Below are 24,218 nucleotides of genomic sequence, written 5' to 3'. Positions count from 1 at the left end.
ATGATGGTTTCTCCGGGGATGATCTTTTGGCTTGATTCCACAGGTTGGTTTAGCATAATGAACTAAATTAGGTTAGACCATTTGTGTATGAAGACATACAGTGATTGAAAGGGAATCCGAAACTTGAATAGGAAACCGATAACTTTTGCCCTGATTCGATCCTGGTTGGCAGCTAGCTTCTCTGTTGCTGATGAACAGATGCACTACGGCCAGGAAAAGCGAAATCTAGGGTCTATGATTCCATCACCTTTATAAGAAATGCAGACTCCAGTGCCAACTCCTTGCACTTGAGGTACCTGTTTTTCTCCACTTATCTGTCGTTAGATTAAAGCAGTATTGGACGATTTTGGTCTTAAATTGTAAGTTCACGAACCAGTGAGATCCATTTTGCAGATTCCCAATCTCCAAACCTGAAACATGTCAAGCAAACAGATCATGAACACGCTGCCAACTCTTTCCGTTTTTCTGACTTCTGAGAATCCTCCTCGTTCATCTTGTGAGAATATTCACATCCTTGCAAAGCAGTTAAAAAGTGAATTAACGTAGGGCATATGAACAATTACCGTGTATTGAAAGATGAGGATATCATGACAGCTGGAAAAAGAACATCCTTCTGAATATTGTCATAAGGAGAATAGTCACGTATAGCGTGAAAATCATCAATGTCCCCAGGGTATCCAAACTCTTCATAGTCAGCAGCTGTAAGCGGTAAAATGGGAGAGTGAAGAGTGTTCGTTGCGTCTAAAAATGGAAACTGAAGCACAGAGCAAATGAATTCATTTCTGAAGCTAATCACAAGAAATTCAGCATGACTAAGTGTATTTAATTACAAACGATAAAGAATGGAATGCCTCCTTGTAAACATATGCTTGCAAAATGAAGTTCCCAATGAATTAGTTTCCCTCAATTACCAATGATCTTTCAATTGCCAAATCACAATGGTCAAGAAAATATGATGAGATTCTCTTCGAGTTGAGAAGCAAAACAAAACCCAAATTAGAAAGAACAAAGTCTATTTAACCAAAGCAAACCACATCAAAACTATACAACAAGAACTAATCAGAAACCTAAATGACAATAAAAACCAAAAGCGGAAGAAGATCCATGTTTACCTTCAAAATTGCAGCCTTAAATAGATATGGGGATTGATTGATGGCTGAAGCAACCATGAGTCCTCCAGCACTATGACCCCAACCAGCAAGTTTGTTTTCATGGACAATCTCTCTGTCAACAAGAAATTTGGCACAGGAGATGTAGTCTTTGATGGAATTAGTCTTCTGTGTACGTCGTCCGTCATGGTGCCACTTCTTACCTCCACCTCCTCCGCCTCTGGAAATATTATCCAGACATAGTTAGTAGGCAATCACAAGGCTCTTTCCAAAGGAAAAATAATTTGAGTTTTGCAGTGCTGATGATGTCAATTATTTAGTATGCCTGAAATTAAGCCACAAATAACTTAGAAATGGTATTCAACACAAACCAGACCTAACATCAGCATACGCAATGATCCAACCATGATCAAGAAGGCTTTTCAACTCACTGCGCCATCGCTTGTCAAGAAGCTCACGGTAAGCTCCATGGACATGAAGCAATCCAGGGTTCAGATCCTCTTTCTAGTTTTTTGCGGGAGTTTACAACAGTCAATGGAACCAAAACTCCATCATAAGAAAATACATTATACTGTTCACAAGCATAAAACTCAGAAAGATCTTTCCACAACTGAGCATCATCAGAGTTGGAATCGGTTATAAGATTCAAAGGTTTTGAATTTATGGCTTCCTCGTTGATGCTTTCTATGGAAGTTGTTCCAACAAAATTCGTGTTCTTTCACGAAAAATATTCTGCTGTTCAATGATATTCCAATTTCCATTTGACAGGTCATAATCAACCACAGCATCGGGAATCTGGGAAAGTTAAGAAGATTGGGTTCATAATCTGAATTTTGGACATGGAACAAAAATGGATAGATGACTCCAGAGTAGTACAGATTCAGTAATCTTAAAAACAGAAGGATGCATATTGTGCTTATTAATAAACCTAATCTGAAAAGTGAAAACCTCGAACTTCTAAAAAGTCGCAAATTCTAAACCAAGCTGGGTAGACAATGGTAATTTTGAGATCAATTGTTTGGCGAAAGGATTAATTTACACAGCCCACTTAGAAAAGGAAGAAGTTCAAATTACAGTCGTGACATTTTAACTTCTTTTCTTTGATGGAAACACATTATGAATGCATAAATCTATGGAAGAATCCTGCAACAATCTTTAGAAGTGATCATTTTTACTCACATACCACAGGCGATGATATTGTAAAGCGCATCACTGGTGAATGGTAATCATAATTTGGTCCAGGTGAAATTTGCATAACATATTTTGGAAGAGGCAGGAATTGTGGGTGAAGCTCTTTTAGGTGCACTGGCCCCTGAGACAGCACAAGGTTAAACGAATGAGAATATTAACAGTCAAGAGAAAATTTCAAATTCTTCTACATTGAAATTGTTGATAACAATGCATGATGCACACATATGACATACCCCAAAATTGGTGCTGTTAACCTACCTTCCCAGCAGGCAAAGGTACAGTGACAGAACAAAGTTTAAAGTTTTGCCCTTCCCGTAAAATAACTACCAAATACATTCTGCAGTAAATCAGATGGTAAATTAACGCCTGGGGGTAACTATCCACATTAAACAAGAAAAATACTCAGATAAAACAGATAATCGAACTGAAATGCTTATACTTGATGCTAGAAAAAAAAGCTACTAACATAAAATCATTTTAATAACAAAGAGAACTGCTATAGGGCATATCACAAGCAGAGAACAAAAACCATTCAAAAGCAGAAAACTTTAAAATAAAAAAAATGAAAGATTGATATGAGAAACAAACGTAACACATAGTTAATCACAGACCTCCCATATTCTTGGAAGAAGAATGCAGTGGACTCCGAAAAAGATAATGGTAATCAACTGACTGGTCTGCTTTAGCAGCATCCGTAAACAGATAAAGAAATCCTTGGTGATGCTCAAGTATGCCATGTGCTATACCATTACATTCCCAAACTAAGTTCACCCCAGACAATGGATTAGCTGCATTTATCAAAAACATCTAAAATGAGGTCACAATTACAAATTACTATATCTCTTTTTTTAATTTATTATTATTAAGGGGATGCGGAGGGTTCAAAACTATTACAATAATTTAGGGAAATGGAGAGTTTCGAACCGGGTACACCCTACCAAGGAGAATATTGGACCACATGCAAAAATCGATGCTTTAGCCAATTCCTATTACAGAGTCATCTTCAAAAGTATACCTTGGAACTTGGAAGACATGGTGGAGAAGGTATACACTGTCACAAAATGGAAATCTTTAGTGTGTTGAATGTTAACATAAACTTCCTCATCCGGTTCTTCTAGAATCAAAACATCATCATCAGTTGATCCAATCGCGCTACAATATATCCTGATTGACCAAATAGGCTACAATTACCAACATTTCACTCCGGTATAACAGAATAACATTCATAAACAGTAAAATTTCGCATAATACTAGCCTATATGGCCTCCTGTTTTCATCAGTGACAACATAAAGCAATGCCTGCCCGTGTTTGGCCCAAGCCAAATTCGAAACACACTCTGCTTTCGGCTTACCACACAATGCACCAGAATTCAAATTCCTAACAGATAATCTAAACAAGTCAGCCTCCTTATCATACATTGTGTAAGCTATAAACCGAGGATCCGGCGACACCTTCGATAACTCTTCGTAAGCATATCAAAATTAAACTCAAACTAAATTCCCAACAAAACAAAACATTTCCAACTTTTAACATAAATTAGTAAAAGATTGGCAATTTACCCCCACATCTTTGGGACTCCTGATTGTAATCAATGAGCTTCTGCTCGATCCTCTTTCCCGATGTGAAATCGAATCCGGAGGAAGGCGATTTGTGCGAAATGAACTCATCGTTTAAACTCGCGAGTCTCCGGCAGAGCTCCGGAAATTGCTTCCCCTCCTCCACGCGCCGGTAGTACAACCTGCAAGCATTTGATTCTCACTCTCAAGCATCGGAAACCCAGAAATACCAGGGGCCCCAGAGGAGGGGAGGGGTGGAGAGGTCGGAGCCGATGCGAGAGGCCATCTCGGCCTGGAGCTTGCTCTGAAGGCGGTCGGTGACGGACATGACGGCCTCCGTGTACTTCTCCTCTTGCCACTTTGTCGTTGAGCTTCGACATCCAGCTGTAGGAGTCCTCCCACGGGTGGTCGTGGAAGTTGAAGCTCTCGGGCTTCTGCGGCGGCCGTGGCGGCCTTGGTGGCGCCGTCGATGACGGCCTATGGGCGTTGTTATGGGCCCAACGCAGACGGCGGCAATGTTGGCGGAGGGGTTTAAGGAGTGGCGCATGGTTGGGGGTTACGTTGGTGGTGGCCCTGGTGGGTTTACGCTGGGGGTTTATGTGAAGCCAAATTACAAAAATGAATTTTGTAGTTTGACCATGAGTCTAATTCAGTCGATGTCTTTACCGAACTCCTCATTCTCGTGTTAAAATATCTATATGCTAAAAAAAAAATCAGTCAAAAATTTTCAAAATAGTCTTACTAAACAAAAATTTTAAGCTTGAGACTCAAAAACTGTTTTTGAGTTAAAAAAATTAGATTCAGGTTCAAAAAATTTAAGTAACCAAGAAAGTACAAGAGAAATTGTTATGAGAGATCAGAAGTCGTCAAAACAATGGCATGATAAACGGTTCAGATCAAATGAGAAAGATGCAAAAACACGAAATTCGAACATAATACCTCTCACTTCCAAGTGAAGAGGAATACTACCAGACCGTAGTACTGAGCGGCACAGACATTTAAAGTAGGCTCATTTTTCATCTCAACTCTCACTCATTCAGTATCTCTCTCTCTCCCCTCCAATGGCTCCTTCCAGTTTCTTCAAGATTGTCATGGCAAAAGATCTTCAAGAGAGAGAGCTTGTAAGTTGATCAAAACTTTGCTTCTTGTCATTTTTCTCATTTTTTGTAACTTGAAAGTTGGGACCTTTATAAAATGCTCTGTTTTTTGGCCTTTTATTCTTCATTCGTTTCCCTTCATATGAAATTTTAGCTGCTGTACATGTAGTTTCTTGAGAAATTCTTACCCTTTTTGGTTAATTTGCTTTCCTTTTCAGATTAAAAAGGCACAACTCTTTTACTGATTACTTCTCTTAAAAACATAAGTTGTTGTTTTCACACTAAAACTTTGATCTGCTTCCTTTTGGAACTTATAATTAAAGCCAAAAGCACTCATTTCGGCTTTTAACATGCTAAAATATGGCCTTCATTTTTGGCATCCCAAATGAACCATTGTTAGAAAATCAATCCGATGCCGATGAGCAGTCCAAATCATAATGTCCCTTCGTTAATTTATGTCACATGTAGTCTTGATATTGTAGATAACTATAGATACATGGTCATATTACTCAGAGCAAGTTATCCATTGCAGAGACTTCCAGAGAGTGCTGTGGTTGTGTATGGAGATTATCTAGGAGACAACGTAGTTCTCAAGGTTCCGAATGGAGAAAAATGGCCGATAGGATTGACTAGCCGTGACGGCAAGGTTTGGTTAAACAAGGGCTGGTCAAAATTCGCAGAGTTTTACTCACTAGACCATGGGAACTTACTGATATTCAGCTTTGAAGGAGATCATTCTCACTTCCACGTGCGGATTTTCTCGAGGAGTTGTTTAGAGAAAGACTTCGGTTCATTTTTTAATGTTGAAGACAACTTAAGTGGTGAGACAGATAATGTTGGTTCATCCGAGTCACCTCTAATGGGGTCGTGTAGCAAGAGAAATGGTAAAGGCCCTGCGTTTCCGCTGAATGCTCCTCCAAGCTTCTTCAAGGTTGTCCTGGATGATACACTTCGAGATGGGAGGATCGTAAGTTATAACTTTGCTTCCTTTTATTCTATCTCTACCTATATTCTCTCTGCTTGAAGTTGTGAACTTCAGTTGATATTCTTAGCATGAAAGTTGAAATCTTGTGGTAATATTTCTCATCTTCTCTAGAAAACCGTTGACTTGCCTTGCACATATCCTGCATTTACCTGCTCCTATGTATATTTTGATCTTGTTTTCGAACTGGTATGTATATCGTAAATCGTCATACCCCTGTGCTAATCAAACTTTACTAATTACTGGTATGTTATATGATGATTCTTGCATCGACTTGTTCTTTTAAGTTGGGACAATATCGGTGATACTGGTGGTGGACCATGTTGGGCCTATAAAGTTTATCATAATCTTCATTATAAATTACATAAAACAAGCAGCTGAATGTTCCAGTAATATTTTCTTGTTTTTATTTCTTCATGAAATGTGCTATCGACTACAGAAAATTCCACCGATAGGTTCAATGAAATATGAAGATTTTATCGGAGACAAAATGTTCCTTGAAGTTCCAAATGGATTAGTATGGCCAGTAGAACTGTCAAGGCGTGATTGTGAGATTTGGTTACGAAGGGGCTGGCTGAAGTTTGCTCGATTTTACTTCCTCGAGCTGGGGTGCTTATTGTTGTTCACCTACAAAGGGGTCTATTCCCATTTCCAGGTTCGCATTTTTCGAAGGAATACTTTAGAGATGGACTACTTCAATTTAAGCGATGAAGATGAAACCGATTCCAATTCAAGTGGGGAAATTGAATGTCAAAGAATGAAGCATGACAAGGAAAGGAGGACTCACGGTATCTTCACTGTGGTTTGAGTGCACATTTAGAATACTTTTGAGATTTTTCCTTTTCTTCTTAAACCTCTCTTGGAGTTGAATAATTGGAATTAAACAGGTGGTGATGGAGGCATGTCTGCTGCACACAGATCACCAAAGGTCCTTTCGAGAACTGCTCAGAGTGAATTGGAAGATAAAACTGAAAGAGCCTTTGCGAAAGCTAGAAGTTTCAAATCTCGCAATCCATTTGTTGTGATCAGAATGCGACCATCATACATTTCAACTCACTTGGTAAGCTTTTTTGCAGCAACCCCAGTTTGTATATGTGACTAACATCAACCCCATTTTGGCTTCGTCCATATGTGTTTAACTTGTTTTATTTTATTCCTGTTTTGCAGAAATTACCTATATACTTTGCCCAGGAACATATTTGTGAAAGCGGCGAACGCAAGGTGACTCTAAAGATTTCAGATATGAGATCTTGGTCTGTTAAGTGCATTATCCAGGTATACAACTGTCAGACATGTGCAAGATTCCAGGATCATGGTTGGAAAGCGTTTGCAAGAGACAATAGACTTGAAGAAGGGGATGTGTGTGTACTTGAGGTGATACCGAATACCTCTAAATGTGCACTCAAAGTTTACATATTCCGAGATAAAGATCAATGATGCGGATGCCTTCAACAACGCTAGCGGAGGAGCACGACTTAATGTTCTGATCATCATAGTTGTCATTAGTGACTATTTGAGTGTCTTGGGTTGTGAAGAAGATATTGAAATGATGAGATAGTCTAACTTCATTTGCAGTCACCTTAGAACCGAACAATTTGAACATGATCTGATGGATTGATCGATGTTGTCGATTTATTGTTATTCAGTTTCGGATTATTTTTCTACTAAATTTATGGTGTTTCGGATGATTCATCGTTTCAAGGATTGATGTGGTTAATATTTTCATGTTCGGAGCTAGTATTTTTGTGACAGAACTATACCATGCTTTCGAAAGCAAAAACAGAACTGGGGGCTGCTCTGATCCGCTGCTGCGAGAGTTTGATTTCTATGCTGATGACATGCTAGTTAAATATGCAGAACCACTCAGCTATGTGCCCGGCAGCGGCAATAACCTTGTTGTTTGTTGAATTCTCTGCAACATTAGGTGTGTGCATGCCCAAAAACTTACAGAAGTTCATACTCGAACTTGTTTGGTCATCGTTTAAAGTTTCGTTTTTCTCCAAATTCTTTGTATTTATGTCCTTAAGATCGTGTGGTAATGATCACTCGTGCTTAGTTCACGGGGATAATATTTTCTTAAGGATAATGGTAGAGAGATTAAATTTTTAAACCAAATTTTGTAAATCAAATGATGTGGATGTTGATGATTGAATTATTACTAAATGTCGATTAACAAGCTTTATTATTTTCTATTAGTAACATATCTTTGGTTTGCAAATTTAGTTTAAAATTTTGGTCTCTCTATTATCTTTTTCTCAATACCTTTCTTTGGTAAGCATTTTTGTTGTGTTTTCGCTTCAAAATTCAAATCTATAATTTTCTTTTCAGAGAAATTTTAACAACCTTTTCACTAACTTTTGCGTTTAGACATTTTTTCTTCTTCAAATGACATGTGTCATTTATTATATAAAAAAACAAGAACTTTAATGCATGTGAAATTATATTTTCTATTTTTCATTATTAATTCTTATCCGCAATATCGTTTTTGTGTATTAGCAAAAAAAAAAATCTTGTTTTTGTGTAATAAAATGACACGTATCAATTGTCTCTTAGGATTACAGTCTAGTGATATTTTTCTTCACTTGTAAGTGAGATGTTTTAGGTTTGATTGTCAAAGAGAAACCAAATTATAATGGTCACTTATTGTGAGGTTCAACTCAACTCCTACTCTTTAGTGTAGATAATATCAAATGTATTAAAAAAAAAATACCAAATGTCATTTGAATAAGTAAAAGATTTCAAATACAAGTGCAAAAGTTGGTAGCACTCCCCTTTCGTTTACGGAATAGGATTCTTCCCCTTTCAAATTCCCCTCCCTCTAGTCCCCTCTCATTTGAACGATCACGTTTAAGCCATGTCAACATCTTGTTTGAATTTCTTTATAGAAAGAATGAGTGATCATAATTGAAGATAAAATGAGAGAAAATTGATTAAGGTGATTTGGACATGTGAACCAAAAATCTACAAATGCTTTAATTAGAAAAATACATTAATAAAATTCCCCTTGTATCGTCAAAATTTTCTATAATAAAAAAAACATTAATGATGATATCTAGTTTTGGTTTGGGAAGTTGAAGAAGCTTTGGCGTGTGAGAAAGAGAGGTTCTTTAGCTTCTGCCTTCTGGTTGGCAGAGCCTTCTTGACCAAGGCATTTGCTGTTTTCCAAAAACAAAACACAATTATATAACAATGCAGCATTGCAACAAGCTATGAAATACATCTGAAAAGCTCCCCTAATTTTTAAGTAGAACTACCTGCAATGGCTTCTCTTCTTCCGGAAACTGATCGTGCACGGCCAACATTTTCGGCTACCACTCCACATTTTTTCAAGATCATTCCGAATGAAGCTTCTAGATACACAAAACTTGTAAGTTCAACTTTTTCTCTTTACTTCTTTGAGCTAGACAGCTACTTAATTGAGTAATTATTTTACTGTTGTACAGAGGATTCCGGAGAAATTTGTGAATAAATATGGAGAAAATATATCAAATCCAATACTTCTTAAGCTTCCAAGTGGTGTAGAATGGGAAATCCAAGTAAGAACTTGTAATGGTGACATTTGGTTTGACAAGGGTTGGCCGGAATTCTCTGAGTTTTACTCTCTTGATTATGGAGACTCTCTAGTTTTCCGCTACGAAGGGAATTCCAAATTTCATGTTTGCATATTTGATAGAAGTGCCACGGAGATTGAGTATCCGTTACCATTTCCGGAGGTGGAAGAAAGTGATGAAGATGATGATGAATCCTTCAAGGTTTTGGAGGATTTTCCACCCTGCCCAAGAACAAGACAGAAATCTCCGTTGCCATGTCCTCTGCCTCGCATGAAAAAGAGAATAAGCACTTCTTCAAGTAAAAAATTCGGAAACAAAAGCTCTTCAAGGAGGCATCCATTGACCAAAAATGAAAAATCTATAGCTCTTCAGAGATGCATTGATTTCAAATCTGAAAAGCCTCACTTCAAGGTTGTGATGCAGCCCTCCTACATATTCCATAATTTGGTAAGCTTTCTATAGACAATCAAACATTCTCTGTTCAAATATTTATTTATTTATTATCTTTACTTGTTGCCATGCAGTGTTCAATACGATGTAAAATATATATGAAAAAGTAAAACAAATTTTTGCCTTCTTTGTTTTTCTTTTTGAAGATTTTGCCTTCGGAGTTTGCCAAGAGGCATCTTATGCAGCAGCCAACTGGTAGTGCCATCCTTTGTGTTCCGGATGGAGGAACTTGGCGTGTTAAATTCACATATGCAAACCAAATATCTCGGTTCTTGTGTGGTTGGCTGGCGTTTGTAGGAGATAATGATTTGAGAGTCGGTGATGTGTGTGTCTTTATCTTGATTAAGGACATTCCGCTCTCGTTTGAAGTTGTCTTTTACCGTGGTACAGAAGCAACAAATTTCTCTTTTTCTCCAAGTTTACAATGAATCAGTTGTTAATATTCGAATTTGTGCCGCGTTACAAATGCATAGCTTCCACATAAATGTTTTGTTCCATTTTAGGACCTATTGATCAACTGACATCAGTACGGACCGTTGATATGTCATCAACAACGTGACATCCTTTTCACTAAGAGAACTTCACATGTTACTGATGCATTTTTCCCAATATTAGTTTTATTATTGATCTGCATGGAGAATTTTATGTTGTATAAGTTAATGCTTTAACTAGGTCGCTCTGGAAATGATTATATACTTTGTTGATTTTACTGTAGGCAAGTGCAAAATGGGGAAGATTAATGGCCGGCATGTTAGTCAGAGGCCTTGCACTTCATCTTTGAGTGCTTCTGAAGTTGCCAACATGTCAAAGATTTCTAATCAGGTTACCCAAAGGCCTTCATGTTTGAAGGCTTCAAGGGTTCTTGAAGCTGCTAACAAGTTCATCACAAAAAATCCTTTCTTTAGAGCCACTGTGCGGCCACCATCCAAGCTAATGGTAGAGTCATTGACCACATATTTATACAACTTTGTTTCAAGCCTTCAAACACAAATACTCCATGAACCTTATTAGTTGTGCATATATTATGTATATGTAGTTGCTCTAAATTAGGTATATATCATTCATCGTATGCAGCATGTACCAGCCGAGTTTGCCAAGAGATTAAAATTACAAAAGAAGCAAATTGCAGCTCTTCGGGTCGGAGAGCAATTGTGGCCTGTTAATATAATTGGTTACAACAACGAGGGAAGCAGACATTCGCACATTTCTGGTGGGTGGCGTGTATTTGCAGAGGAAAATCGTTTGAGAGAAGGAGATGTATGCACATTTGAGCTGGTCGAGATAAATGACATTGTGCTGAAAGTTCATATTTTCAGAAGTTGATTACTCAAAGTGTGTACTGTCATTTAAAGAGGGACGCAGAGCTCAGTTACCATGTTTTGCTGTGAAATAGACCTCTTTTTGGCTGCAGTTTCAAAGGTTCCTAAATACAATTTGTACTTTGTATTTTGATATATTGGTAGCATAATATCACTACTATAAAAAAGTTGAGGTCTCATCGTAAACTAGTTATAAGGCCTTGCATGGTCCCTTTTATATTTCAACACTATATTTATTGACTGTATTGAAGTTTGCAAAGAGTTTCATCGAACGAAAGAAGCACATTTTGCTTTCAGAGCATCTCCAAAGAAGATGTCAATGTCAAATTTTAAACATAAAATTTAAATTTGACAGCCTATATGGTATTTTGACATCTTTCCAAATTTTATTTTCTAATCGATATGTCAAATTAAATATTATTTTATTACACTATTTTCTTTTCTTTTTATTTTATTAAAAAGAGATTAGGCAGGTAAAAGATAAGAAAAAGCAGAGTACAAAGAATTGGGAGATTCGGACTGGCATTTCCCACCCCCTTCTTTCCACACACCCCCACAGGTCATACAATTTGGGCTATGGGTTTTCCAATTACCCACCAAATCTTCCCAAAATTACTTTAAAATCTCCGATTGTAAGCGATCGATAGGAAGATTCGGACTGGTGGGTTGTAATCGTTCGATGAAGAGAGCATCATTGGGGGACGATTCGATGGCGGCGGCGAGTTCAACGGATGTGAAGATGAAGAGGATTAAGGTGGAGGAAGAGGAGGAGAAGATGGTGATTGACTGCGTTGACCAGGATAAGCTGAAAAGGGCAGGGTTTTCGAATCTGGACGACAATCTGATCTTCGAGGTGTTCAAGCACGTGGACACGCGGACGTTGGGGATGGCATCGTGTGTGAGCAAGCAGTGGCACAAGATGGCGGAGTATGAGCGGCTCTGGGAGCTGATATGTCCAGGCACTTCTTAGGTTTGGGTGAGAGAGAGGAGAGTTGCAGATCTATAAAAAAAAATTAATAAAAAAACATTTGATGCCGTGGTCAAATTTGACAGCAAGGGAGAGCTGTCATTCCATGTCATGCCACTGTAAGTTTGTGAGTGTCAAGGAGAATGACTTCTTGTTTTCGACAAACTTGTAATTCAGTTTTGAGTTATCATGTTGAGAAGATTACGTGCTTACTTGGCAGAGATTGGGAGTCCTAATAACATGCAACTATATTCAAGTAACCTTATCATGCTTTAACAAGAGTTCATCATGGAATATGACCATATCGAAACCCTAATCAATATAGAATATTCGAGTATCAGTTGATAGGCCTAATATCAAAGATGGTTAGCTATATATTAGGAGGTTCCTGCACTCACATAATTATCCATTATGAGCGTAACCCTATTCTAAGCTGGAACTTTGGGCTGTGGAGTGTAGAAGATCTCATTTTCATCCTTCTTCTGCAATGGCGAGTTCTCCTTTAGGTAAGCATACTTATTTTACGTATGCATATTTATATATGTATGTGATTCTATGCATGCAGTGTTTTAACTGCTTACAATCACATCAGATTTGACTTCTTGATTGGAAAGCATTGCAACTGTCTTTTATTATTGTTATTGCTGATTTGAATATTTTGACATCTCTTTTAGAGATGCTTTCATACAACCATATTCATCTCTCTTCACATTCTGATCCTCAATCACCTCTCTTTAATGTAGAAGCCTGAGTTGGTTTCATTGAGTTCTGCTGAGTTGCCTCTTCCAATTTTACAACTACGGCAATGGATTGTATGGTGGTTTACTGTAGAATATAGTTTTGAGAGGAATGCTGATGAGATGCTTTTAATGTCATCTTATAGTTTAACGTCAACTCTCGTGTCAGCATTATAAAACATCGTGTTAAAAAAATGAGTGATAGAAAATCCATGAAAAATCTCACTTTTGAGAAAGTTTCCTTAACATTTTTCTATATATATAAAAAATAAACAGACAAGAAATTATTCCAAAAAAAAGAAGAAGTTTGCACAAATACCAACTAAAGTTATAACGGAGTGCAATTACCAATATGTTCAAAACCAGAGAAGTGTTCACGTTATACAATATTGTGCAAAAAATACGAGATGATGGAGAATTCATAAAGAGTCTCACTTTGACAGCTTATGTGGCACTTTGACATCTTTTAAAGTTTTGTTCACCAACCAATATGTCAAATTAAATTATTATTTTATTATTTTATAAAATAAATTATTAAACTAATTAAAATTTAATAAAGGACATTTAAAGTTCTTTTTTTTTTAGATGGAAAGGAGCGGAACTGGATCCCCTCCTGAGCATAGGGACTGGAGCCTGCTGAGCAACCCATCTGAGCTTTTGAAATTTGATCCAACAGCTACAAACAGGAGGCCCTTCTAAAAGTTATAATAATTACAGCCGTTGGATCAAATTTCAAAGGCCTAGATGGGCTGCTCAGCAGGCTCCAATCCTTATGCTCAGGAGGGGATCCATCACACGGAGAAACTGTCACATCCCTTCCTAGGCCCCCATCATATCCCGGGCTCGACTCCACTGTAGCATGATATTGTTCGCTTTGGGCCCTGACCACGCCCTCACGGTTTTGTTTCTGGGAATTCACACAAGAACTTCCCAGTGGGTCACCCATCAAGGGACTGCTTTACCGCGAACTCGCTTAACTTCGAAGTTCTGATGGAACCCGAAGCCAGTGAGCTCCCAAAAACCTTGTGCTAGATAAAGATGAGAATATACATATAAGGCTTACATGATCCATTCCCCTGGGCGATGTGTGATATTACAATCCACCCCCTTTAGGGGCCCAACGTCCTCGTCGGCACACTTCCGGTCAAGGATTGACTTCGATACCAAATTGTCACATCCCCGCCCAGACCCCCACCATATCCCGGGCTCGACTCCACCGTAGCACGATATTGTCTGCTTTGAGCCTCGACCATGCCCTCACGGTTTTGTTTTTGGAAACTCACACGAGAACTTCCTAGTGGGTCACCCATCATGGGATTGCTCTACCGCGAACTCGCTTAACTTCGGAGTTCCGATGGAATCCGAAGCCAGTGAGCTCCCAAAAGGCCTCGTGTTAGGTAGATATAAGAATATACATATAAGGCTTATATGATCCACTTCCCTAGGCGATGTGGGATGTTACAGAAACCCCTAGTACAACCTAAGCCCATACGAAAGGCTCCATTTGTAGCAAGCGGTAAGGGCCTATGGAGATTTCCATACTGGAAGCCCGTATCCGTAATGCCATCAGCCACAAAGTTTGCTTCGCAATACACATGATTCCATGATATAAGCTCGAAGGTTCCCGCTATAAATTTGATGTCTTTAATGATACTCCTCACTCTCCAGGGGACACCACTAGTTCCCTGAACCGCCTCAATGATAAGCTTTGAATCCCCCTCCACCATGATCCTCTAGAGCCCTCTGCATCTCGCCATCCAAAGTGCATCCCTTAGAGCCAAGCATTCCGCAACATTGATTGAAACCTCCCCCTAAGTGTCTTGCCCCAGCTAACACTGGATCACCATTGTCATTTGGAATGACGAAACCCCCAGCCGCTACATTATTCTTGACTGAACCATCAAAATTTAGTTTGACAAAATTATCATCCGGAGGAAGCCATCTGATTAATCGATCCTGCTTCTTCCGAGAAACGACATCTTTTTTATTAGCATTGTTATAATCATTCGCCATGTTAAAGGCCAAAGTCGCCACTCAATGAGGGTGGACCTTAACTTTATTGAAAACCACGTTGTTCCTCATTTTCCAAATCTGCCAACACATAATGTAAAGCTAAGACTCGAGAGATTCTCACCCCCATTAGAATCCAAAGAATAAGTGGCTAAATAGAATGTGGAAAGGATATTTAAAATTTAATCAGTAATCTGTTCACCTTCCTTGATTGAAAAGAAATAAAAGGTAGAATAATTGCATCGGTCAACTCTACATTAATTATAATAAATGATTGAACTAATTAAAATTTAATAAAATACATTTAATAATTAATAAAAAAATATTTGAAACTACTGTCAAATTTTACAGCAACCTCTTTTGCTGCCAGAAATTCGCAGATAACAATGATATTTAGCTTTGGGTTGGGAAGTTGAAGAAGTTTTGTTGTGTCGGAAGTTGAAGAAGCATCTCAAATAATGAAAGCTTAAATGCGGCAGAAATTCGCAGCGCAGCCTTCATCATAACAACTCCTATTTTCCAAAAAAGAAGAACAATTATTACAACAATTACCTGCTCCAGTAATTTAATTAGCCGCATCCTTTAAAAAAAAGGAAAACTAATGAAAATGTATTGAAAACTTTGAGTTTTAATGATAAGGACAAAATAAAGGGTAAAGTGAATAGTACCGAGATTGATTTTTTAGTGTAAAAATGTGGTTTTTCGTTAAAGTAAACAGTAACATGAGCTTTTCGTTAAAGTTTCTTAAAAAAACTACAGCTTTACTCCTACAAGTCTACAAGCGCTGAAATAAAATCTTAAGCGCTGCAATGGCTTCTCTTATTCCGGAAATGGATCATCGTCAACGGCCGAGCTTTTCTCCTACCACTCCCCATTTTTTCAAGATCATCCCAGTTGAAACATCTAGATGCAGAAAACTTGTAATTACTCACATCTGTATCAAATATTTTTTTGACAGAAGATTGCTGATGAGCTAGCAAGCTAATTGAGTTTTTTTTTTTTTATAGCGTTTGTTGTTGTACAGAGGATTCCGAAGAAATTTGTGAACAACTATGGAGAAAATCTATCAAATCCAGTACATTTCAAGCTTCCAAGTGGTGCAGAATGGGAAATCGAAGTGACAAGGCGTGGTGGGGAGGTTTGGTTTGACAAGGGTTGGCCAAAGTTTTCTGAGTTTTATTCTCTTGGCTATGGTGACCGTCTCATTTTTCGATATGAAGGGAATTCCAAATTCCATGCTTGCATATTTGATAGAAGTGCCACGGGGATTGAGTATCCATTACCATTGCCGGGGATGGAAGAAACTGATGAAGATGATGATGAATCTGTTGGTGTATAACCCTTTAGCTGAAGCTTGGCAACAAGAATCATGTCTCTATGTTTTGTTTCTGTTTAAATGTGAGCCATTGGATCATAGTCCACATGGCACTTTAATCTTGTATCTAGCCTAAGTAATAGAATAAGCCAAGTGGCATCATCTCATAGGATGATACCAATGAATGGCTAAGATTGTATTGTATGTTGAAGAGTGAAGGATCTCCCTTCCTTCTTCATATAACGGTTAGATTGTATTGTGTGAAATGTTAATGAAATTCGAAGAGACATCTTTGCAGCTTCTTCTCTCTGAAACTCTCTCCATCTTTGAAGACAACCTTCATTGAAACACATACTGAAAACACACACACAAACACTAACAGAATCTGTGGAGATCCTGGAGGACTTTCCGCCGTGCCCAAGAACAAGGAAGAAATCTCCATTGCCTTCTCCTCTTCCTCACAAGATAAAGAGAATAAGTACTTCTATTGATTCTACAAGTAAAAAATTAGAGACCAAAAGCACTTTATGGATGAAACCATTGGGCTGAAAATGAGAAAGCTATTGCACTTCAGAGAGCCATCGATTTCAAATCCGAAAACCCTCACTTCAAGGTTGCCATGCAGCCTTCCTACATATTCAACCAATTGGTAAGCGTTCTATAGTAAAATCTTCTGATATGATAACCATAATTCTCTTCGAAATGTTTTCTTGTTGCCTAACTTGGATTTTGTTTTTCTTTTTGAAGATTTTGCCTTCGGAGTTTGCCAAGAGGTATCTTACGCAGCATCCAACTGGTAGTGTCATCCTTCGAGTTCCGGATGGAAGAACTTGGAATGTTAAATTCAAATATGAAAACAAAAGAGCGCGATTCCTGCTTGATTGGCTGGCATTTGTAGAAGACAATAATCTGAAAATCGGCGATGTGTGTGTATTTATGTTGATTAAGGGCTTTAAAATTACATTTGAAGTCGCCTTTTACCGCAGTAAAGAAGCTGCAATTTGCTCCATTTCTTCTGCTGCAAAGGAATGTAGTGGGGGCCTGCGAACCGCTCAGAGAGGCCAGGAACCATTCACAATCTCTGAAAGATCAAGAGCATATAAAAGCTCCACATCTCTGGACGAACCTGATTATGAAGATGAAAATGAGGACTCTGTTGAAATCTCCGATGACTTTCAACGGTGCACGAGAAAAACAAGGGAGAAATCACCATTACCCTCTCCTCAACCACTCAAGAAAATCAGAACAAGTAATAAAGCAGCAAAAAAATGCAACATCAACTTTAGGCCAACAAAGATTGAACCTCGCTCAAAATTTGCAGTCAAAAGTAATCATATATTAGAAAATTTGGTTACGTACTAAATAGGCAATGTTTTTTGAAAGACCTCAACGGTATGAGGAAAATAATTTAGGCACTTTTTTGAAAAAAAAAACAGTATTGAATTTATTTTTCCATCACTTTGACTACTTTTTATTAAGGGTAAAAATGTAATATAGTTAGTAATATAGTTAGGTAGTTAGTATTTGGTTAGAGTAGTTAGGATTTCTTTATAAACAGTATGTGTAATCTTCATTTGCTCAGTTAATATAAATCCTATTTCTCTCTCTAAACTCTCTCACTCTAGAATCTCTCTTGTTTCTCTCTATCTTCTTCCTCTTCCTCTGTATCAATCCTTCATCTTTTACAATGTAGTTAACATGGTATCAGAGCCACCAGGCTCACGCCATGGATTCTGGTGGTTCTACTTCTCATTATTTTACATATGTTTCCAGCTTAGTTTCTTTTCCAAATTTTCATTAGGTGTTAGGATAAGCTTCTGGGTGCTTCCGTGATCATTCTTTTAGGTTGATTTGTTTTTGGGTTGATTTCTTTCCGATCAAATTCATGAGTCTCCTTGTGCCCGATTGAAAGCGAGAGATCGAAAGTTGGAGAACCGAGGCAAAGTTCTCGGCTTGTTTGACTTCGGAGAAATGGCGGCTTCACCGATTCCAATCCCATATGGGCTGATGTTTCTGCCATGAGGACCGTCGCGCCTTAACCCTAAGCGCGCCTTCGATTTTGCCTACACACTGGAACAGCTGATTTGAAAGCTCTGCTTCCCAGATCCACACTTCTTCAGAATACGAAGTCGATTCGATCTTTTACGAGCCATTTTCTGAGTCGTTTGAAGGCCGATGGATTGTTTCTTCGAAAGATAAGTACCAAGGGGTATGGAAACTGTCCAAGAGTGAGGGACATGATGATTACGGGCTTCTAGTAAGTGAGAAGGCGAGAAAGTATGCAGTGGTGAAAGAGATGGACAAGGCTGTGAGCCTTGCTGATGGAACTGTTGTCCTACAGTCTGGGTCGGGATATTTGAAGAACAATGTACCAGTCAAGTGGGTTTTGCTCCTGGTCCTCCGTACACACCTTCTTCTCCTTCGACGATACGGACAGCATGCTCCGCCGGATGAGCTTATCAGGTTCTCTCTCAGCATTCTTGGGTCAAGATTGAAGTTCTTATCAGGTTCTTGATTTCTGGGTTTTCACAGTGCACATAATCTGTATGATTAAATGTTTCAGTAAGAAAATGTTCACTATTTTGTTCATCTTTGAATCTCTTCTGGGATATTAGTGTAATATTTGGGATATTTGGATTCAAGACTATTGATTGTCGTGGTCAGTTTGAGTCTTCTTTGGGTATTCAATAAGGTGAATTGTAGTGATTTGTGGCTTGGTGCGATGGGTTTTGAAGATGGGTTCTGTTTGCAGTTTATTTTGTGTATCAAGTATCTTGGGTCTTGAAGATGAGTTTGTTAGCATTGTTTCTGGTTTTTGTGAGTGGAGGATGTTGTTGCCCGTGTAGAGGATGAAAGTACTGGCTATATATTACCAAACAAATGGTTCTGAACCCCTGTTACTTGGTCAGTCTGTCAACAACTCGACTAATGGTGATGTATCTATCGTTTCACCCAATCTTAGCAGTATAAAATGGAGAATAAGGGGAACTGGCAGTCCCATTTCAGTGAATCTTGGCAGATCAGTGTGCCAGGGCAAAGCAACGAAGCAAGCAGCAATGCCTGTTTATTAGATTCAGCAAAGGTTACTGGAGTGAGTGTTCAGGTGCTAACTGAGGAGTTGTGCAGTATATTTCTAATCACAGCCTGTCATTTCAGAGTCTAACCAACTCAGTTGTTAGCATGAATCTACAGTAAGTCCGGTTATACGTTAAAGTTTGAAGAAGTTGTTAACGGTAAATCCCACGAAGGGTAATCCCGTGGTTTGAGTAGGTAAATCCCACGAAGGGTAATACTACATAGATGTTGATTTCAATTGTTGAAATTGTGAAGGCCGATGCCATTGTTCAAAGAAGTTGTTTTTTTGGTAAAATCCACAAAGGGCGATCCCGTGGTGCTATAGTTAAGGCCGATGCCACACTATAGTTTGTTAATTTTCTGTTTTTGTAAATATTAAAGGCCGAAGCCAAGTTGAATGAGATTGTTGACGGTGAATCCCACGAAGGGTAATCCCGTAAGAAGTGTTATACCGGCATGAGGGTGTGCTACAACTACTTTATAGAAGGTTGTTCTTGTGTACAACTCCTGATAGAGGCAGCGGCATACAGGTGTCTTTATTTGTAAGGCAGTGGAAGAAATTTGGACAGACAGACAGAGGTTTTTAGTCAACAGCTTCAAAGAGGTCATGGGGTACACTTGTTTGATTCAGTGCTCTGGGAAAGCTATAAGCTTTGGTGATATGGTTTGAGTATACGCGCTTACTCTCTGTCGTATGGCCGTACATCTGCTTCAAGTTGTATGGTTTGATTCAGTGTCATGTTTTCTACATGACTTGCTGTTGAAGTGGTTTTGAAGGTAGTATTCACTGTGATGATGTTTGAATAGTTGCCTTTTGTCAGATGGTGATGTTGATCAATGGCAGAAAGATCGTTATTTCAAAAACCTGTGTGCGCGCAGGCTAATCCAAAGTGTTGACTCTAGTCAAAGTGCTACATGTGGACAGATGTTTGGGTATCAATCCAATGGTGGTTTTCCTAAATCTACAGTTTCAGTGCTACCATGTCTCAATTCTTCCAATCTCAAACTGAGTTTCCCCAGTTGAGATTGAGGGGGAGTATTAAGGGTAAAAATGTAATATAGTTAGTAATATAGTTAGGTAGTTAGTATTTGGTTAGAGTAGTTAGGATTTCTATATAAACAGTATGTGTAATCTTCATTTGCTCAGTTAATTCAAATCCTATTTCTCTCTCTAAACTCTCTCACTCTAGAATCTCTCTTGTTTCTCTCTATCTTCTTCCTCTTCCTCTGTATCAATCCTTCATCTTTTACAATGTAGTTAACACTTTTAACGCATTACTTTTGTTTTGGTCACAGGGGGAGATGAATCAGATGATGATTCTGTTGTATTCTTGGACAAATTTGCCTCCTGCCCGAAAAATTTCAAAAAATCTCTGTTAGCATCATCAACTACAAGTGGAAAAGCTATAGCTCTTGAGAGAGCCATTGCTTTCTGCTCCAAATCTGTAAACCCTTCGTTTTGGATTGTCATGCAACCGTCGTATGTCACTCAAAGTTATTTGGTAAGATTTTGTATATACAGAATCCTTTGAAGCAAATAACAAGATTAATGTGTATTATTCCAATATTTTTCTGAAATACTTTGTTCTCGTCCTAATTTCCTGTTTTCCATTTTTTCAAAGTATTTACGATCAGAGTTTACCCAGAGACATCTTCATATGAAGTCTGCTGGTGGTAATGCCATCCTTAAGGGTCCGAATGGAGGAACTTGGTCTGTTAAACTCAAATGTGAAAACTCGAAAGCCAGGTTCCTGCAAGGTTGGCAAGCATTTGTAATGGACAATAATTTGGAAGTGGATGATGTTTGTGTTTTCACCTTGATGAAGGACGTTAAACTTTCTTGTTTGTGTTTTCACCTTGATGAAGGACGTTAAACTTTCTTTCGAAGTTTTTGTGTTCCGCACTACAGAAGCTGCAAATTGCCGCATGTCTCCAACTGGTAAATAATCAGCTATTAATTTTAGAATTTGTGCACCATGACTAGGTTTGTATAGGTTAGTTCAGTAATGAAACTGTGGTCCATTCTTCAATAATGAACTGACTGTTGATTTGCCATGGGTAATGAACTGGCTGAGGTCCGTTCGCCCATAGCATTATTGTCAACAAAACGTAAGACCATATTATCGAATACATTTTCGACAATATTGATGCACTTTAAAGAATGGACGTCCTGCACAATGTATTCTGTGGTGCATAAGTTTAATTATGTCTAACCAAAAATTTTGGCCGAGGAAATATGATGATTATACTTTGTTGGTTTTATTAAAGGGCCTTCCGATACATCTTTTAGCGCTTTTGAAGCTGCCAACAAGTTCGTTTCAAGCAATCCATTCTTCAGAGTCACCCATGGTCTGGGGTCATCCCGTGTGTTGGTAAGTTTCATTGACAATTGAATATCAGAGTGCACAAAGAACAAGACTAACAAAATAATAGGAATATTATTAAATAAATGAGAATACCGGAACGGCTACAAAACCCCTAGAGACTACATTGTGAATAACTTGATTCTCAACTGACTAACAAGCATGTTATTTATAATAAACTAACCCTAACCTAAAAAGGTAAGAAACCGAAACCCTAGTGCTAACGGGCTAAGCTCAGAAAACCAAATATTCAAATAAATTAAAATCCTAATATTTTCCAACACTCCCCGTCAAACTCATGGCGGTATACGACATGGGTTTGCAAACAAGCAGATGCGGACTGGCTCCGTTAGGCAAATTGGTAGGTATGCAAACTTGACTTGACTTGACTGGACTTGACTTGACTTGACTGGCAAACTTGACTTGACTTGACTTGACTTAACTTGACTTGACTGGCAAACTGGTTCTTGATTCTTAATTCTTGACTTGACTTGACTTGATTCTGGCTGGCAAACTGGTTCTGGTTCAAATTGGCTAGTGTTGAGAGTATGGAAAGAACCCGTCACTAAACGGACGAGATTTTCATATCTCAATTGTAGCAACAAACAAACAAACACAAATACTATCACTCGAGTAGTCACAATTCCAAGTACTAGAATGACGGTCACAAAACAATCTCAAACAGGCCAACAACTCGTGTGGACCTAAAAACAAACTTAACCATTTTTTTTTCTTGTTGCCCGTGGACCTTAAACTAACAACAAACAATTGTTTTTCTTTTTCCTTCTCTTTTTGCTTTTTTTTTCTATCATTTCCTTCCTTCCCATTTTTCTTTCTTTTTTCTTTCATGCGAACAAACAGCAAAACCTTTCTGTTTTCCTTGTTTTTTTTTCTTGCAAACAATCAATACCAACTAACAAATCTAAAACGAAAACACAAACAGCGGAAGATGACGGAAACAAAACTGATACAAACAAATTGATACCAACGAGAACGGATTGAACCCTAAGGATCAAACCCGCTCTGATACCAAGTTGAATATCAGAGTGCGCAACAAACAAGACTAACAAAATAATAGGAATATTATTAAATAAATGAAAATGCCGGAACGGCTACAAAACCCCTAAGAGACTACATTGTGAATAACTTAATTATCAACTGAATAACAAGCATGTTATTTATAATAAACTAACCCTAACCTAAAAAGGTAAGAAACCGAAACTTTAATGCTAACGGACTAAGCTCAGAAAACCAAATATTCAAATAAATTAAAATCCTAATATTTTCCAACATTGACAACATATATTTACAAGTTACAACTTAATACCTGTTAATCATCTCCATTATACACAGGGCCAGTGCGAAAGTTAAATGTAAGGCCATCTCACATTCAAATACTTATTTTTTTTAACCATGTATAAATGCCAGAAACAAAATTTTATTGCTAAGAATCATCATCAGAAATCGTCAATTTACAAATATTATCATGCATAGGTGCCACCCATACATCGTTGATCCGTCACATATGTATTCATACTCAAATCGTTTTTTTTTTTCTATGTATTTAGAAAAATGCTTTTGTGGTTCAAAAAAAGAAAAGAAAAATGCTATTGAGACTCACTTTCACTAGTGTTTCTCGTGTTTAATACTACATATCTATTTTGTGCAGCGTATTCCAACTAGTTTTTCCAAGCACTTCATTGAAAAGAAGAAACAAATTGTGACACTTGGGGTTGACGATAGAATGTGGCATGTGAGTTTGACTGTTCATTGGCATAACGCACTTAAATTATCCTCTGGCTGGGCTGCATTTGCTGAGGGAAATTGTTTGACAGAAGGAGATGTTTGCATATTTGAACTTCTCGACAGAAATAATATCTCACTGAAAGTCTGCATATTTAGATGTTGATTATTGTGGTGTTGTTTGTCGTGATAGGGTTTTGCTTTGTTGGTTCCACTGCTCTTTGTTAGAACTGTTTGTGGATGCTTTGGTAGACCTTATGGGTTTTTGCCTCCTTTTGGTTCAGTCTTCTTTTCATTTGGAAATAAGAAAAATATCTGAATATCTGTTGGATTATGAGTTAATATTGCTTCAATTTCAACTACTTATGTGCAAACATCTAATTACAATAGTTTTGGACGTTCCTGGACTTAATGAGATGCATGCCATTGTATCATTGATGTTCTATGTTCACATTTCATTGCATCTGCTCATATTCAAATTTGATGTCAGTGCCTTGTGTTGTGAATTAATGGGCTGGTTATCGGAAAGTGTTGGAAATTGGCTCGGCTGGTCGGTGGACATGAGGGAGTGGCGCCCGGCCAGTTATGCACAAGAAAATCAACGATGAACATGGCTCTCTTCCAAATACATTTTTATTTTTTATTTTATTTTTGAACAAAACAATATTATCTACACCTTAGTGTGTGAGAGTGAGCTAAGCCTCACAATGGTAGGTTATGATGTATTCCTCAAGTGCTAGGCTTGGAAGGAT

The 24,218-nt window shown here is 38.1% G+C and overlaps 3 protein-coding genes and 1 pseudogene across 4 annotated transcripts; 2 read left to right on the top strand and 2 right to left on the bottom strand.

Annotated features, from left to right (window-relative positions):
* Positions 1 to 24: 24 nt before the first annotated feature.
* Positions 25 to 3,378, bottom strand: LOC114822953 (uncharacterized; annotated as a pseudogene).
* LOC114820602 (uncharacterized) lies at positions 3,290 to 4,404 on the bottom strand. Its single transcript, XM_070811685.1, has 4 exons — positions 4,088 to 4,404; positions 3,861 to 4,039; positions 3,552 to 3,763; positions 3,290 to 3,481 (listed from the first exon to the last, which is right to left on the bottom strand). The coding sequence occupies exons 1-4, from the start codon at positions 4,402 to 4,404 to the stop codon at positions 3,290 to 3,292; spliced, it is 900 nt and encodes a 299-aa protein (XP_070667786.1).
* Positions 4,405 to 5,450: 1,046 nt separating this feature from the next.
* On the top strand, positions 5,451 to 7,373 carry LOC103402531 (B3 domain-containing transcription factor VRN1-like). Its single transcript, XM_029098155.1, has 5 exons — positions 5,451 to 5,921; positions 6,051 to 6,125; positions 6,376 to 6,724; positions 6,824 to 6,996; positions 7,104 to 7,373. Exons 1-5 carry the CDS (start codon positions 5,451 to 5,453, stop codon positions 7,371 to 7,373), a joined length of 1,338 nt encoding a protein of 445 aa, XP_028953988.1.
* Positions 7,374 to 9,012: 1,639 nt separating this feature from the next.
* LOC103418335 (B3 domain-containing transcription factor VRN1-like) lies at positions 9,013 to 11,552 on the top strand. Of its 2 annotated transcripts, none has more exons than XM_070815637.1 (5): positions 9,013 to 9,303; positions 9,380 to 9,934; positions 10,084 to 10,318; positions 10,653 to 10,873; positions 11,012 to 11,552. In XM_070815637.1, exons 1-5 carry the CDS (start codon positions 9,196 to 9,198, stop codon positions 11,258 to 11,260), a joined length of 1,368 nt encoding a protein of 455 aa, XP_070671738.1. In that variant the 5' UTR covers positions 9,013 to 9,195; the 3' UTR covers positions 11,261 to 11,552. The 2 variants fall into 2 exon arrangements, with proteins under 2 accessions (XP_070671738.1, XP_017183067.1); XM_017327578.3 differs by having other exon boundaries at positions 10,084 to 10,321.
* Positions 11,553 to 24,218: the final 12,666 nt, after the last annotated feature.

The sequence above is a fragment of the Malus domestica genome, chromosome 02 (assembly GCF_042453785.1).
Source record: "Malus domestica chromosome 02, GDT2T_hap1".
Taxonomy (NCBI): Eukaryota; Viridiplantae; Streptophyta; class Magnoliopsida; order Rosales; family Rosaceae; genus Malus; species Malus domestica.
Note: the sequence above shows the minus strand (reverse complement) of the source record. Positions and strands in the feature narration are given on the sequence as shown.

What these genes read in the sequence shown, in the direction of transcription:
- LOC114820602 (XM_070811685.1), bottom strand. Translation starts at nt 4,404, where the DNA reads ATGCGCCACTCCTTAAACCCCTCCGCCAACATTGCCGCCGTCTGCGTT. An exon ending in GGAGTCCCAAAGATGTGGGG is followed by an intron (nt 3,764 to 3,860) that starts GTAAATTGCCAA and finishes ATGCTTACGAAG; the next exon opens with AGTTATCGAAGGTGTCGCCG. An exon ending in ACAGGAGGCCATATAGGCTA is followed by an intron (nt 3,482 to 3,551) that starts GTATTATGCGAA and finishes TGGTAATTGTAG; the next exon opens with CCTATTTGGTCAATCAGGAT.
- LOC103402531 (XM_029098155.1), top strand. Translation starts at nt 5,451, where the DNA reads ATGGTCATATTACTCAGAGCAAGTTATCCATTGCAGAGACTTCCAGAG. An exon ending in TTGATCTTGTTTTCGAACTG is followed by an intron (nt 6,126 to 6,375) that starts GTATGTATATCG and finishes TATCGACTACAG; the next exon opens with AAAATTCCACCGATAGGTTC. An exon ending in CAAGGAAAGGAGGACTCACG is followed by an intron (nt 6,725 to 6,823) that starts GTATCTTCACTG and finishes GGAATTAAACAG; the next exon opens with GTGGTGATGGAGGCATGTCT.
- LOC103418335 (XM_017327578.3), top strand. Translation starts at nt 9,196, where the DNA reads ATGGCTTCTCTTCTTCCGGAAACTGATCGTGCACGGCCAACATTTTCG. An exon ending in CCTACATATTCCATAATTTG is followed by an intron (nt 9,935 to 10,083) that starts GTAAGCTTTCTA and finishes TTCTTTTTGAAG; the next exon opens with ATTTTGCCTTCGGAGTTTGC. An exon ending in GGCCACCATCCAAGCTAATG is followed by an intron (nt 10,874 to 11,011) that starts GTAGAGTCATTG and finishes CATCGTATGCAG; the next exon opens with CATGTACCAGCCGAGTTTGC.